Here is a 17057-nt window from a genome sequence, read left to right as displayed (position 1 = left end):
TTACACAATATTTTGTTATGGAGACACTGTTGTGGGCCATGCTCTTATAATGTGAATTTTCCAGCCTCATGTTCACAACGGGTCCTGGAGGCCAGGAGTGCTTCATCAGCTCGGATATGTTCTATGTGGAAGTCCTACTGGAAACCAGTGGAACTGTGAACGACGTCAAGATTTCCCATCATGGAGATCCCCTTGTGAGTGATACCGCCTGCACTGGAAGGCAAGATTGCGGATAACCTTGCCAGCTACCGGAGTGTATACCATGCCACACTGTAGTTTTTCTATTTTGAGGTTCCAATGTATCCTTGTTACGTCACCTGGTCTTGTCTGCTTCTCATTTATCGACAAATCTTTATTGAACAAGAAAGAGAAGGCTCAAATCCTGGATTTCTAAATGCCACTAAGCCAAACGCCGCACAAAGGTCGATGACATTTTGATAGGGGGACCTATCTTAGTCAAGGAATTGATGAAGGTAGGTCAAGTTGTCACCATGTTGGCCAACTTTCTAAGGTGCTGTTGGTTCAGCTCTTTCCAGCGACAAAGAAAGGAATGACAAGTTGAATATTCGGAATGCTTTGGTGCAGTTTCTCATTTGTCTGTGCTATATACAACTGATATTGTTCATCATTACAGTAGAATCTCGTTAATTCGAACTCTCAGGGGACCAGAAATTTATTTGAATATTACGGAGTTAGAACTAAGGAGAGCCCCTTTAAATATAGTGGCCGATCAATTGTGCGCTACAGCGCACAAAACCAAAACCATCACTGGGCTCACCTTGAAAATCTTATATTTCCTAAATCAGTGCGTGACACAATATGCCGGAGGAAGCCTAGGCTCCGTATAAACTCCAAGTGCGATAAGATTATGCCTAGCGCCCAGTTTGCTGTGGATGCGAGGGTGAGCTAAGAAGGATGGTGGCTTATGTGCGTCATCTTCCCACTGGCCCAATGTTGGAGATGACGTGATGAAGCACCCGTTAGGAATGGGGGCGGCGGTTAGGTGAGCTGCGTGGTAATGGGATCAAGTGTGCACTAAGATCTCCTTCCTGCTCTGTTTAAGCCGGTTGGCAAAGGAGGGCGCACACCGCTTTTACAGCATGCGACATTATAGTAGCTAGCGACGCATCGAGCCTTCTTCTTTGGCCCGGGTTTGTCCACAAGCGATCGATGGGAGTGAGAAATTTTGTTCAAAATAACCGTTGCATGGTTTTTGGACTTTGAATTTGTGGGTGTTTTTCTCTATTCGAATAGTACATGGGACTTTGCCGGGACCAACAGAGCAGTTAGAATTATTGGTATTTCGCTGTATTTATTTTGCAAACTGCATGTTTATATTGCATCTGCAAGTTGAATAGTGCTCCTTGCCATTTAGTTTTGGTGCACACCAACAGCAAACACAAATGCTAAACTACTGCAGTGTGCGAATCAGTGTAAGGGCTGTGCTCTTATCCAATGTGTATATAATAGCCTGTCCTTTTTCTCTTAAAAGCAATATCACATCTGGCTGTTTCATGTATGCTGGCTTTTTCTTTTTATTTGGAACTAGCATGACCACCTCTTTACATAAGGTCTCTTGACTTGCTCATTTCCTCTTGTTTAGTTTGTAAACTAACAGTTACAGCATCAGCATTCTTGCAGTACGCTGTACAGTAAAAAGTGTTAATGGGAAGATTTCTTTGTGATAAACTGCAATGTTGCTTCTCACAGGCGACTGACTGATGTGTTTTTGTTTTCCTACTCTCTCCCTCCCACATGTGACAGAGCTGTCCTGAGCTGACGCAGGTGCTTTTGTGAGTGAAGTCACCATTCGTTTTGCCTGTGCGTTGGTGTTCTTGTTATATGCTCTTTTATTTTTGACCCAGGCGGGGAGACTTCGCTGAGTTCACTAAACACCTTGAAGGGCTGGCATCAATCTATCAGCTGAATGCAGACAAGTGAGTGCACTCCTTTGTTTAAAAAAAAAGGGGGAAAAATTTGATTCTGCCTTAAATAATTAGCTTTATGTGCCCACACATCACGGATCCTCTTGCTTTTGATTCATGGTACGGAATACATTTATCCCACAAAAGCACACTTGCACCTCAACAATTGGCTTCCTTTCTCCACTGTCAGCTTTTCTTTCATTTTGTTATTGTTTCCACAAAACGAAAAGCAAAGCCATTAAATTTTAAACACGAGGAGAAGACTATTATTATCTATACAGAAGAAATATAGCCGAAACCTTTGCCAAGTTTAAAACATAGCTGCTAGATCAAAGTTTCCATTTTTTTAGCTCTCCATACATAGTAAAACCTCATTGATATAATCCTAGTACAATGGCCTGGTGCCAATGTTCGCGATGGAGAAAACGAAAAATGACGCAACACAGTTATGTTTCTTTTTACAATTTTCGTCACGAACGTACTTTACATCACAAAACTGCGATTGCATGATACATTTTCCTGCTGCTACATCCCATGTGAATAATAAAAGGTACGAGGCATGTGCGTTCGAGAGCAGTAGGCTGCCCACCACAGCAGTTTTGCCATAGTACTCGCCCACCCGCATCATGTGAAAATGGCGACATGCACTCGGTTTCCTCTTCCAGTACCAGTTTACCTCACGGGTTGTTGCATGTCACCATTTACAGTTATTGCCGTTAATTGTATTGCGATAAGCGTCTTCACCTATCTGTTCCACAGCGCTTGTGGCATTGTGCTGTTTGAAGTGCATTGCACGCTTTTAATGGGTGATAACCCAAACACACCACTGCTCCCTGTTGCAGACGGCCCGATGTGAGAGTCATGTTTTGCTCTGGTGGCATCGTAGTCCAGCATCGTCTGCCAGCTCAATTTCATTTGGTTTCCAGTTGCTGGCTTAACACTACAAAATAGTAAAACAACAAAGCACATCCCAGGCTGCTCACACAGTGGGTGGATTAAAACTTCCCGTCTCCAGGCCCAAAGAAGCTACTAACCTAGGCCTAAATTGAGGAGTGCAAACGCAAGCTTGCCAAAGTTGCAAGAATGACAATGCATGTCTTGGGCCACTTGAGAACCACCAGCTCGGTGCATGTTGGGCATCTAGTGCTGCAATGATTCATGCAACGCTTCACTTTATGTAGATGTCAACTACAGTTGAGCCTGCCAAATTTTTTAGTGGCTTCGGGTCATGCTTTTTCTCGGTTAGTACATTTTTCTCTTCATTTTTTTTTTTTTTTTCAGTACATATGATCGAGGTTCTACTGTACATTACTCATAATGGCCCTGTTGGCTAAGTTTATGTGAATGGACCTTGTTACATGAAAATTTAGTAAAAATTCAAGCAGTGAACACATAATTAACATGTTCAGGCTTAATCTGTAGAAATATGGCACAATTGTCTTTGGTGCTTATGGCACAGCAAGATATCTCTAACTGTGATGCCTACATAGATTTGGAGAAAGCAAGTTACAGAAATCAGTAATGCAGTACCGCACAACACACACTATACCAGATAATGCAGTGTGGAAACATTAAGTGCAAGGAAAGAAAGGTAGAAACTGTGACACAGGAAAGCTGCACGCACAAGGTGCTTACCACCAGCTAGAATATCTATCAGAGAAAAAAACCACATCTGTCCAAAGAGTTATGCTGAGGGTAGTATTAAACACTGGCAAAAAGCATGGCTTGACCCAGTTGTCTCCTAGTCAGTGCCAAATATGTGCCATTATTTACAGGAATGTTACCATTTCGAGAAAAGAAAGGCAGTTTATGCAGGTGTAAAACCATTGTTGCTTTTCTCGGTTTCCCAGTAATGCTAGCTGCAGCACTCAGACTTGTGTGAAATGTGACACTTTCTAGGACTGATAGCAAGGGATGATGTGGTATCCATGAATGATCAGTACTGGGCGAAAAAGAAAGACATAGCAGATCTTTATCTGAAATTTTAATTATAGATAATTGCTCAATAGGCTGAGATTCTGGCAACTGGAATCTGTTGATAACATCTCATTATTATGTCTTTTCTTTCTGCAGAAAACAGAAGACCAAGGCGTACCTGGCTCTTCAGGCCCTGGAGACCGACTTGAGTATTTTGTCCCAGCTGCAGAGGTATCAGAATACGTTGGCAAAACATACTGTTGTTCTTTTCTTTTATTCCGCATTCTGTGTTTTCTATAATCCAAGCATTCCGCACTTCTTTATTTTACTACATTCTCATGATGACTAAAATGGGAAAGAGTGTCTAGAGTTGAGGCAATATACTCTCTCGGTCACCTGTAAGAATTTGTGTTTTCATAAAGGGCCATTGTCATGTTAACTGTTTCCTGTTTTACTTTTCAGCTTCATGAATGAGCCAAGCAACCTTGTTCACAAGTCTCCAGTTGGCATTTTACAACCTCGCAAGGGAGGTAAGCACGAGCTCCACATGTACAGTACGGTTACGGGTCTAGGAATAGAGAAGTACTCACTGCTGCCCACCAGAGTGCCTGCACTGGCAAACACTCCATACACATTCCGGCACCCTTGGATGTCACCATACTGTACAAAAGCAGAAAAGGCACTTTAGTGCTCAAAGCCTGCTGATTATACTATTATGCTGTGAATGGACCTCAGTGGGCAAGCTTCTTTCGAATACTACAGGCTTTTATTACTATTGCTTTGTATACCCTCACATGTCAGCTAGTTATGAGCGGTTCGAATGAATATTTCTTGTAGACATAAAGTTGTTAAGTTGTGTACTGCTTTTTAAATAGGAACGCAATGCAGTGATCTTTTCTTTGATAGCTTTCAGACATCTATTTGGTTAATTTCAGCTAATCCAGCACAAAGCTAGCTCCTATGTGTGACCAACTCCATCCCCCTGCCCCTTCTCTTTTTAATGCAAGAACATCAAATTGCCCCTTGAGGGGAAAAAAAAAACCCAGCGTCTGTAGCAGTGAAATGGCACCTCAATTCCGATTGGCTGCAACGTCGTGTCATGTGCACGCCTCAATGAAGCAGAGCAGGGGAAAGGGGCCACCTGCCGCGCTGGCGTGCCAGCGTGGCACGTGCCTCTTTTTACCTTAGGCGCCGTCGCAGGTTTTGCGAACCAATGCACTGCGATGTCCACTTTCTGCGCCTTACCGTCTGCTAGCCTACTCTTCTGGCTGCCATAAGGGATACACGGAAATCTAAGAATCTCCAGATTTCGGAATATTAGTTTGTAGTACTGAGGCATTGTTAAAATGACACGGAAACTGAACAACGACCGTTATTCTGAAAAGATCGGTGTTCAGAAGATCCTAGTACTGAAATATTTTTACATTGGACTTGTAAGCATTCAGCAGCGGATTTCTGAAAAGTTCGTTAATCTGAAAAGGTTGTTAATGTGGTGTTCGTAGTAATGAAGCTCCACTGTACTGCTTGGAGTGTATTGTATACACTTTCCTTTCTTTGGCAAAGTTTTATGTGCAGTATAAAAAAAAAATGTTGGCTCTGAAGCTGCGGCACTGGTACTGCCTTTCACCCCTGTGGGTTTCTTTTCTTTTAGGGCACCCCATGAAGCTCACATTCTTTATCTCTCCCTACGACTTACTTGATGTGGACAGCAAGTCTTCCATCCCACTCACTGTCGAAGGCAAGTGTTTCATTGCTACTACTTTCATCTCTCTTTCTTTTGCGTGGTGTGTGGTGCTTGTGAAGCCTACAAGTACCATATCATTGAGCGTGTGCACATTTCAAATCCTAAAATGAAAGACTGCCAGGTGGAGCATTTGCAGTATTTTCGTTTCTGTGCAGGGAAATGTTTCATGAGGAGAACTAATTGAAGAGGCCAGCGATTATCTATGATATTACACACTACCTCTTAACCTGTTCTCCTTGCAATCATTTCTTGTTTTGCTGCCACTTTTCACATGAAAGCTTAATGGAGACCCAATAATATGCGTGGTTCTAAAAGTATTTAACTGCTTCACAACTTGTCATACAACAGTACTCGTAATTAAAAATATTATAAGTAGGTGTTTCTGTCATACAGCAGTGCATATATAGTAAGGGTGTGCGAATAGCACTTGAATGTTCGGTTTGGAATTGAATAGTGAATGTTCGAATAGTTCGATTCTTGAATCGAATATCTACTTTATGATTTCTCATATATTCGATTTCTTGATTATTCTGTTTTTCAAATAATTGGTGCATACGGTGAATGACTCAGCCGTGGTTCGTGGCACAGCGTTCCCACGGCACGTAATATCTATTATTACAAGGTTTGGCCAGGTATGCGAACACAGGGAACAACAAAAGCAGCACGTGTGCAAAACACAGAAGCACATGTGAAGATCAGGCTGATTATCCCTCAAAAGGCATGCTGGTTGTATCAGATATGCGAGTTCAGTGTTCACGCATGCAGATTCGTGCCGTTCACAACTTCTACCCACATGCGAGCACACAGACGAACTTGGCAAGCATGCTCACGGTAGTTGCTGACTGGTCGACCAAGCACCCGACTGCCGCTTCAATGGCCGTCAACTACACTGTATGGGTGATCTCGCGAATGATCACTGATGAGCCACCTGTCCAAATATAATAGCGACAAGCTTTCTGCTATGGTTTGTAGCCCACTATCACATCCGCCGGTGGCGAATTTTCATCACGGCCACACTGTCTAGCTCGTTAGGCCTAATCAGAGATGCTTCATCGGGTGTTGGCGACAAAAGTTGCGGTTTCATACCGAATCAACGCACACCTATTCACAGCACTTTCACAACCCTAAGAAAGCCGACAAACTGCCTCGCCAGTTGTCACAAATGTGCATGTAATCAGAGTGTGAGCTGCGTATCACCGAAGCCAGTAAAGCAGCACCTCGGCCCCATGACAGCTTCGACGGAGGGAGAGAGCGCATACTCCACAAACAACTGACACAATCAACGGCTACTAGAAGCTTCAGAGAGAGAGAGGGCGCATGCCTAAGCACTCTCTCGAACCTTGACACACGGCGAGGAGAGTGAGAGGGGCACAGCCCACGCGTGCACTGATGGATGAGTCACTGTGGCTGCGGCTGAAAATGCAAGAAATGTCTAGAAGATTCCCAGGCTTTGTTCATGCTATGGGAGAACGACTCTGTCAGAAAGTTCGAGAAACACCAGTGGAGCCTATAAAAGCACTGTGCTGGAATCGGAGAGATCAGAGATCGGACCGTGCAGGACGCGCAGAAGAAGAGGACTCACCGACAAGCTGGCTGACGAGTTTCTTGAACGTCTGCGTTTCCGGAAGAAGTTCCTTCTTTTATATTTGCCATGAGCTATGCCGAGGACGTCTGGCTCAAGACCAACATGGGTGAATACGAGTGGACACTTAGTGCACCTATTCATTCTGTAATGTACATGTTGAACTCTTAGTGCTTGTCATTAATTATTTTCAAGAGTTTTGTTAATAACCATCTGAATTGCATTGTGATGTACTTAGCCAAAATGTGCATGTGTGGATGTAACTGCCTTATTTGAACAATATATTTTGTTGAATTTTGACAAGTCTGTGCTCTGACTCGGTCCTTGGACCACAACCAGCGTTCACTTGGTGCACCAGAAGGCCCCTTCTTAATTATCCATGCTTTCGTGGGGTTATTTTCGGAGGCTGATAAGTCAGCTTTAGAATTTGGCTTGATATTGGCGCCTCAGTCACGAGGTGTGTGAGACCAATGAAAGCGAGTGTACAGGATGACCGTTGTTCATGACTGGCATCTTAGCAAAATATACCGTACGATGGCCCAGCGTTCTGAATGCTGTTTGTAGGTGCATAATGGTTTCTTATCAGAGCTTCAAGCGACACGTCACGAGACTAGCTTTGGGTTTAGTGCATGGTGTGCTCCAAAATATCATGTGACATTACACTGATCCCCGGCAGCAGGCACATTTATATAATAGGCAGATAAACGCAGACGAAAAAAAAAAGGAGGGGAGGGAATGGGAGGGGGAGATGTCGCACGAACTTGCCATGGGCCTCCCGATTTGAGAACGCTTTCCCATCAGCACTGACCAAGGTGGACCAGGGTGGTGCTGAGTCACATGATGTGCATTCCCCGCTGTTGTCTGTCTGGCTTCAACGAGCTCACATTGACCCAAAGCAACCACCTGCCATAAAGATGGAAAAATCCCCTTTTGTTTTCTAGAAGAAAACTGGAAAGCAAAACAGACAATAGAAGATTGCCATTAAGCACCATATGATCCACTAATAAACTGAAAACCCCATTGGTACTTTGGGTTTTAGTACTTAGGACTTAGGTACTTGAACGACTTGATACTTACGACAACTTTTCTATATTTCTTCAGCTTCAGAGGGAAAAAAGCACTTGATTCTATTTGAGAGACATCCTATCAATGAAAATATTTTTCAGACCTTCGCATTCGAACCGAGTTGTCAGAGCTGGCATATTAATTTGGTGTTCCTTTTAAAGGGACACTAAAGGCAAATATTAAGTCAACGTGGACTGTTTAAATACCATTCCAGAAACCTCGTAACGTTTGTTTTGTGCCAAGAAACAACTTAGTTTATGAGAAAATTACATCTGAAGGGTCTGAATACCATTTTCGAAATTCATATCTCCCACCACCCAACCGGGGGAGTGTTGACGTTGCATACATCCTTTGCTGCCGTCGGTCAATCAAATGGCACCCGACAGACAGCGGTACCGAGCCAAGACAGAGCGACAGAGCGGCGGATTCCGCTACACAGCTGCTTTTTGGTCAAGTGGCATAGACCGTTCGGGCATCCTGTGACATCCTATGGAAGTTGAATTCTCTGCTACTTGTAGTTGGTGCGATTTTCACGAGCCAGCAAAGCCAGCGTAGCACTACGCTATAACGAAACTACTGAAACGCGAAAGCATGGGCGACGCGGAGTTGAGCGAAAACGAAACCTTTTGACCGCCTGCGTTGGTGTCAAAGGTAATTTCAATGAGTTCTTTTTTCTAAAAATGAAATAGAACTGGACAGGTAGTGTTTTGTTTCGTCTTAAAATACAATACAAGGATGTTTTTTGAAAGGAGTGGTTGAGTACTAATGACAGAATTTAATTGAGGAGTGCTTTCGTCATTGGGCAAGTGCTTGAATGTCCCAGGGGAGTCTCTAATCCTGTCCTGCATTTACCTCAATTTCTCGATTATTAAGGTTCTGGTCCCGATAATATTGCTGCCTTGGAGATTTTTGAACACTATTCTATCACTTTCGCTGGACTTAATATTTACCTTTAATGTCCCTTTAATAGGAGTAGCGCGTGCTATACATCTGGAATCATAGGTATCTAAGTTACTGATAGCTAGTAATATTCTTGTTAAGTAATGTGATTAGCCACCTTTGCTTGTGCAGCACTGTGTCTCTAGCAGGAAATTTACAATCATAAACGTTTGTGTTAAATTTTCTGATATTTGATTCGAAATCTGCTATTTTGTATTTGAACGCCTCTAATATATAGTACAATGGTGCCATAGCGAAAGGCCCACTATTGATTGTGGTCAGTTAGCATTCCTTAGGGTGTGGTACATAAGTGCCTTTGCATTTCAGTTCTATGAAAATTGGAATTGGCGAATTGTAATACAGACACTGGATGCAGACACAAAGCAACAATGGTGATATGAGGGAGACCACATGGGAGGGCTTCACAATAATTTTTAGTATCTGGAGTTCTTTAATGTGCACCTAAACCTAAGTACTACAAGAGCATTCTTGCATTTCACGCTCATCAAAATGTGGTTGTCGTGGCCAGGAGCCACAGCCATGATTTTATGCTGGCAGCAGAATGCCATCACCATAATGCCACCGCAGCAAGTTAGCCGCCTATGATGGGAGCAAAGAAGTTAAGCATATGGTAATGCAATACAACATTGACACTTAACAAAAGAGAATTATATTGGCAGGTGCAAAGTGCCCCAATGATACCATATCAGCTACAGTAGAACCTCATTCGTATGTTTTTGGAAAAAGAAAACGCTAGAGGAAATATACTAAATCGGGAAAACGTACAATCCAAAGCCGCAAAAAAAATTTTGCCCTCAAAGTTGACATCTACTTAATGCGAAGCATTGTTCGAATTGCTGCAGCACACTGTGCTAATACGCACTAAGCTGGTAGGGCCCGAGCAGCCCAAGGCGCACATACTGGTCATTTTTGCTGCTTCGGCAAGCTTATGTTCATGCTCCTCAAGTTCAGCCTGGTCCAGCGGGTTGATCAGGCAAGGCGTTTTGGCGGGAAGTTATGATGTGTCTGCTCTGCAAGAATAATTGCTGCACGAGACACTGACGCGCGCCTAGCTGATGTGGTGGCCCGAGATGCGCTTTGCTGTTTTTCCATTGCATAGCTGTTTAAGACGGCTATGGGAAACCAAAATGAAATCGAGCTGGTGAGCAACGCTGGAATATGGTGCCACCAGAGCTAAACCTGAAGCTCACTTTGAACCGCCTGCAGCAGGGAAAGGCACCTGGTTTGGGTTATTGACTATTAAATGTGGGCTGTACACTTCCAATGGCACTACTCCACACTACCTGTGAACAGCTAGGTGAAGATGCTTATCACAATAGGGTTGGTGGTGATAGTTGTGAATGCAGCGTGTGATGACCCGCGAGGAGATTTGCTGGTACTAGAAGAGAGAACTGAGTCCATGCCAGCATTTTCACGTGATCCAGGCGGCGAGTACTGCGGGTAAGCTGTCATGGCAGGCTCCTACTGCTCTAGATTGCCCGTGCCTCGCACGTTTTCGTGTTCACACGGGACCTAGCGGCCGACAAACATACCAAACGATCAAAGTTTGGCATTGTACTGAACATTGGTGCCAGAAAATCACGTTTTCTGAGAACACGTTTAATGGCAAAAAAGAAGGGTAACTGTATTCGGTCATTGTTTGTGTTCTCGATCGTGAACGTTGATGCTGGGAAATCATATGAAACAGGATCATACTATGAACGAGGTTCTAATATGTAGCATTTTTTAAATATAGTTGATTTTTAATAGTTTCTCTTAGGCAGAAATGTGATTCCAGTCTTCAGGCATGCATGGGTAAACTGAACATCGTTCTGCACTTGTGAGTGGGATCTAATCCTGAAGAATTAAACAGCTTTTCACTCATCGCTGCACTTTGTTGTTCTTATTTTTCACAGCCATCCTGGAGAAGGGCCTTGGTCAGTCTGTGTCTGTCTGCATCGAAAGCTCAGGTTCACACAAGCTCCAAACAACATCCCTCATCAGCGTCACCAACACCCCTGAAGGCAAAAAGTGAGTACTCGCTTCTAAAGAAAGTGCCTTGTTTAAAAGGTCACTAGAAGGAACACTGAATCACTGGATGCTTGCCGGTTATCACTTCTTAATTCAATCTGAATTTTTTGTTATGAAAACACTTGTGTATCAGAGAAGATGATGAAGGCCAACCTTTCCATTTTGAATGTCACTTCCAGACTGTGGCATCAATGACGTAAATGTGATGTCAAGGATTTCGCATTATATTCATGTATTAAGCCATTCTACTGCATGAGCAGTTAATGCAAGTTTTGCAGCTTGTCTCTTGCATATAGGTTCATCCCTTGTATAGTCTCCACAGCTTGCTAAATGGTTTTAAATGATTTCCACAGGCAGAGAAATTAAAGTAGCGAGATGAAACTTCGCACATATATCACATGCAGTGTGGACATACTGTGGGTACTTTTAGACATTCTCCTGGGTAAATAAATACGTATAATTAACAACTAAAGTTTTGCTTGATTGCCTATCAAATGGTCTTTTATACTGTAGAAACGTGTTTGCAAATTGTGACAGATTGCTGCAGACAGAGGAATAAAAGCATTCGGATAAAACTTTCTATGCATCAAGTTGAACCTCTGTAATATTTTCTTTATGCCTTGAAAAGCACATCTAGCAAATAGGACTATAATTAAGTGCTCAAGGTGTATGCACTGATGCCCTTTGGAGCAGATGTGGCTCGGGGGAAGAGAGTGTTCCTAGTGGAAAAGATAGGACAGCACACAAGTGTTTTGTTGACAGCATAATGCAAGGTTGTGATGGTTAACGTCAGTGGCTCAGGAGAGAGTATGGTGCGTGCGATGTTGTGGTGTGTTACTTTATTAGAATCTCAAAAATTGCTGTACTCGTGCAGGATATCGACAATATTTGCACCCTAATGAGCAACGGCACTTTAGCGATAGATGTTTATGAGATGAACATTAACTGCTGCTGAAGTATTTGATGTGGGTTTCTTAGAATGTTGCATACATCTTTTAGGATTACCTTAAAAAGGGGGTTATTATGCAGGGAAAACCCATGAAAGCTTTAAGTCTGTGCATTTGCTTGGTTTTAATTAAATGCTTTCTTTTTCTTTACCGGTGCACCAGGGCTAGTGCTTGTAAAACCTATGAAATCAGCTGGCGCTGGAGTATGAAGTTCTATGCGGTGCAGTCCCCCGTCCTTCATTTTAGCTTTTTTTTTATACCTTATCACGATTCTACTGGTAATAAAACTGACCTATTTGTGAATCAAGGCATTTGACTCTCCTGTTAGCCGAACTTAATATTTCTAATTACTGTTCTTTTAACATTGCTGCTTGGACCTTGCAGCCTCCCATCATTTGCTGCCCTGAGCAACCTCAACAGCACAATGCTACCAGCAAGCTTTGTGCTCAAGCTGCCCAAGCCCATCCCCATGGCTGTGGCATTGGTTCGCAAGATACATGCTGTCACATGTAAGCTCTGTTTTACTGCATGACTCAGTAAATAGAAGGTTTGAAGCAAAATCCATGCAAGATTGAAAACATATCAAAAGCTGCATACATTCTATACAATTGTTTGCTCTGTTACATGAAGGAAAAGTAATTTGAAAAGCTAAGCAAGAAGTAACTTGGTGTCATAGTTGGTAGCTTAAGTTGTTATACGGAAAATGTCACTCTGGGTACATTGTAGCTGCATCAAAGCTTGCAGATCCTAAGCTGTGCAGCATGCGCACATCCTTTAGTGGAGGTCTTCACTGCTTTATATGCACAGGCAGGCAACCTATGAGGCCTTGTTTTGAAGTGAGTGCACTGCGCCAAATGGTGGAAAGGTTCAGGGGGGGCTTAGAACACCTTGTATGCCTAGTCCTCTCCTTGCTCAAGTTACGCCCTATCTCTGATGGTATTAGCTTATACATGCATACCTGATTCATCTTGAGCGCCTACTACTTATTATGTTCAGTAAAAATAATATGGCAGTTACTAAGCATGATAAATCATCATCTGTGGTAGTGTAAACATTCTGGTGATACCGTATTTCTGCGCATATAACCCGCCACTGCGTGTTATCCGCACCCCCAATTACAACAGCCCAGAAAGGAAAAAAATGCATATAATCTGCAGAAGTAGCCACATACATCACTGCTCAAATATTTCCAAAAACAGTCTCCATTCGTGGATGCACGGCTTGTCTACGTTGTATCTTTGGCCAGCAGCTCCAATCCGCCATTCTTCGGTGATGCTTACAAAGCTGGATTCACACGCCGGACGTTATTGCAGATGAATTATTCACATGATACCCGACTTGAATCAGATCACTTCCCAGCTAGCACTTGCACGACAGTGGATGACGGCGCAGGCGGAAAAGCCCTCGCATCAGCAACGGCGATGGAGCAAACGCGACCAAGCCGAAATCCCAACGATAATTTGGCTCGCCACTGTATCTCGAAACACTTCACGCAGACTTGAGGGAGCACCGGGGAAGGAATGATGTATGAGTTTGCCAGTGTCGCATGTGCTATTTGCTAACTACTAAATGCAGAATGGCGACCCATAAAGCAGAGGAGAATGGGCGACCATGAAGGAGAAGGGAGCTTCAACATGCAGGGGTGGGGAGGAATTTTATCCCTTGGAGATAACGAAACTTTGAACGGCAGAGAACCTTGCCTTGAGGTGTGGCTTCACGGCAGCGTGGTGTGCGCTGCTGTGAAGTCACACTTCATGACGAAATTCGCATACAATTTACACCCCCACTTTACTGCTGATATTTTAGTAATATTGGTGCGCGTTTTAGGTGCAAAAATACGCCAATTGACTTGTAATCTTGGGCTTCTCTGCAGGCAGAATATTCACAGTGCATTTGTACTAGAAGGAAGACATTGCTCTCATTGTGATTTCTGGTTGCCATGCAGTGATCGAGTGTGCTGACACCAGCACTACACAACCTCTCCTGTCCCTCATCATCAACCAGGCATCAGAAGGGAAGCTCACTGCTTCAAGTGATCGTGGCCTGAATGTGGTGAGAGAAGAATCGTTACAGGATGCACGCTCCCATAATCTTTGCAAGGCAGTAGTTGTGCATGGAGGTCATACTTGCAAGGAGGAGTTGGCTATACTTTGATGTTTTTCTAGGCGTTCTCAAATTTATTAGGCAATTAAGACGTAAAATGAGTGCAGCTTTTGTAGGGGTCTGGTATCTCACAGGAGTATGTGAGATACCAGACCAGGGTGCGGTCTTAGCGAGCCACAGGGCCAAGTCAGCCATCGCCTGGTGTAATTTAGCGCACCGCCGCGCACACTCAGGCCGCACAAGTGGGGTACCGAGCACTGCGCACGCAAGAAAACACCGAATTGCCCTTAGTTAACACAAACTGCTTATTTGTCTCTTATTTGTTTATTTGCCACCCAACACTGCACAAACGCCCGGACTTGCGCGGGTATCAAAGGGGCTCTCACGTCAACGGTGGAAAATGCAGACAGGGACGTTGCTAGCATGTTGTATTGGGAAGATGGCTACCTGCAATGCGTTGCTAGGAAAAGTCCCCACGGCTATGCTTTCTCTCGCAATAGCCAGTAGGCCCACTCGTGAGAGCTTGGGAAATCTCCATCAGCTTGGGCATCTGATAAGTGTGGCTTGACGCAGTATGACCATGCACAAGCGATAGGCACCACTCTTCGGTTTAGCATTTGGAAGAAGGAGCAACTCAAGGTACGTACTGGCTGTAGATGCGAAGGCACCATAGACGGGTTCAAGTCCAAGGCCCTAAAAAATGGGCTGGCAGATAATAGGAAAATGTGTATGTGCCAAGTGCTGTACCAGCAAGGTCTTTCCTGTTCCCGCTTGATGAGAGTGAGATCAGTGCAGCCTCAGAGAGAACACTGCAAAAGTTGAAGGAAAGCACAGCTTGTTCATGGCAGGAAGAGGGTAAACTGTAATTGCACGCAGTTGAGTGCCATGTACAAGTATTGAATATGGTCCTGTCTTTCTGCTAAATGGCAAGGCAACTTTTGTGGCTTGCCACCATTTGTCACATTAGTGCTTATATTTTGTTGCTTTCTTGTTCATTTGTGAGCTGAGATTATATAGACTCTGAAGCACCTTTTATTCATTCTAGAGAAACACTCTGAAATGATTGTGATGTTTTACAGGGAATATGATCCTGAATAAATTTTTTTAATCGATTATGAATGGAGATATGAAAAGTGAAACGTTTACTTTCTATATTTATCCTCAACTCATTTATTTACCTCAGCCGAGACAGGGCATTGATAGCAATCTAATCCCTATTGCTCTTTTATAAATTTGTTTTTCTTTCTGCAGAACACATGTGGTAATCATTCAAGGTTGACGTCTGACAAATGTGCCCGAGAGTAATAAAGAAGCATTGACAGGACTGGTGGGACTCGTTGACAACCACCGCTCGTGTGTCTCTTAGAAGATATGGAATGTTGTGCGTGGGTGCACGAACTTAGGCTTGCGAGTAATTGGTCACAAGCGATCACTAAATGGCTTGCGTCCATGGGCTGCTGCCACTGATGCCAGCTGTCATGCCTGATGTAATGTCATTGCTGATGCCGTATAGGGTGAAATAATTGGTTGATCCCGCTTATAAAGGTATTGGTCATAGCACAAAAGAGAAATGTGTATTCTAAGAAGCAGTGGCAGCTTCATTATTCACAAGTGCAAGCCCAAGAATGTGCGCAGTCTTTTTTTAATTAAAGTTTTGCTCAAAGGGCAAAGCAATGGCAGCAATAGCAAGCACGCAATGAGGCCTGTGCTGCTGTGCAGCTGAAACAGCACCTCAGAGGCTACCAGGCATCATAGTTACATATCCGACATGACAGTGAGTCCATATGTGGTGAAACTGTGTCAATATCACATGACATGTGTTTTGTGAGCGAAAGCACAACATGAGCCATACACGTGCACCGCCACTGATGCAAAAGCACCCGCATGAATGAAATGAAAACACAGTACAGACTTTCCATGCATCTTCATCCCTGATCACTCTTTATATTATTTTTATGGTGCCAATCACACACATTGCTCATGACACGGCACTGCTCAAGTTCACTGATTTGAATTCAGTGATGATGATTAAAGGTGGCTTGTCCATGACGAATGTTGGGTTGTGACAGTGGAAAACAAAAAGATTGCTCGCGTGCGTATGTCCAAACTGAAGCCACTCCATACACGTTTTTGCAAACCAGATTAAGTACCGCCAACCTACCCTCCTCCGCCCTCCTCCCTTGCTAACCCATCAGCTTCTGCATAGTCCCAGCTTCTGGTTTTAAGTGGAAGCGATGTCACTGAAGCATAGAGGTGCGAGCATGCAACAAGCGAAAATTCACGAACCAGAAATTCGGAAGTGAAACGACCGGAAATGGAAACATTGGAAGTGGAAATTGCGAAAGCGAAACTGGTATGAGCGATGAATTGGGGCACAGCGGTGCACATCAAAGGTTGGCGCTACTTAGCAAAAGCAACTCTGGGGTGTGGATGGAGGGGCTTTAGTCAAAACCACAAAGTGTATGCTGGTCGCTTTCCTGACCAACTGCTGAGGCGTTTCGTTGAGATGATGCACAGACGGCAACACCATCTCCAACATTCCCCCTTTCAGCTCTTACAGCCTTACAAAATGCAAAGTAGTGCCATCTCGCTGGGATGCAAGGAATTTAATGAGATGATGATTGTGTGATGTGCATGCATAGTACAGATTTTTGGTGGAGCCCTGCATTAAAGGCGTCCTAAAACCACCCCTTGGGATCGGTGAAAAAACACAGTTGTCAGTTAGCATACGCTGCTGTGAACATCTCGGTGAAATTTTGCAGTTGTGCATGGTGCGTGGAGCTTGCAGGCAGAGTGCAAAGTCG

The 17057-nt window shown here is 43.8% G+C and overlaps 1 protein-coding gene across 1 annotated transcript in view; it reads left to right on the top strand.

The window, feature by feature from the left end:
* The window catches only part of MED1 (Mediator complex subunit 1), a 39861-nt gene that overhangs the window by 11613 nt on the left and 11191 nt on the right, over positions 1-17057 (top strand). The window contains exons 5-13 of the mRNA XM_050187967.3: positions 65-194; positions 1765-1793; positions 1866-1937; positions 3999-4073; positions 4305-4372; positions 5494-5580; positions 11089-11203; positions 12535-12659; positions 14096-14202. Of these exons, the coding sequence (XP_050043924.2) occupies positions 65-194; positions 1765-1793; positions 1866-1937; positions 3999-4073; positions 4305-4372; positions 5494-5580; positions 11089-11203; positions 12535-12659; positions 14096-14202 (808 nt within the window). The remainder of the gene's footprint in view (positions 1-64; positions 195-1764; positions 1794-1865; positions 1938-3998; positions 4074-4304; positions 4373-5493; positions 5581-11088; positions 11204-12534; positions 12660-14095; positions 14203-17057) is intronic.

The sequence above is a fragment of the Dermacentor andersoni genome, chromosome 2 (genome assembly GCF_023375885.2).
Source record: "Dermacentor andersoni chromosome 2, qqDerAnde1_hic_scaffold, whole genome shotgun sequence".
In the NCBI taxonomy this organism is placed as follows: Eukaryota; Metazoa; Arthropoda; class Arachnida; order Ixodida; family Ixodidae; genus Dermacentor; species Dermacentor andersoni.
The sequence above is the reverse complement of the archived record's forward strand: the minus strand, read 5'-3'. Positions and strand labels throughout refer to the sequence as shown.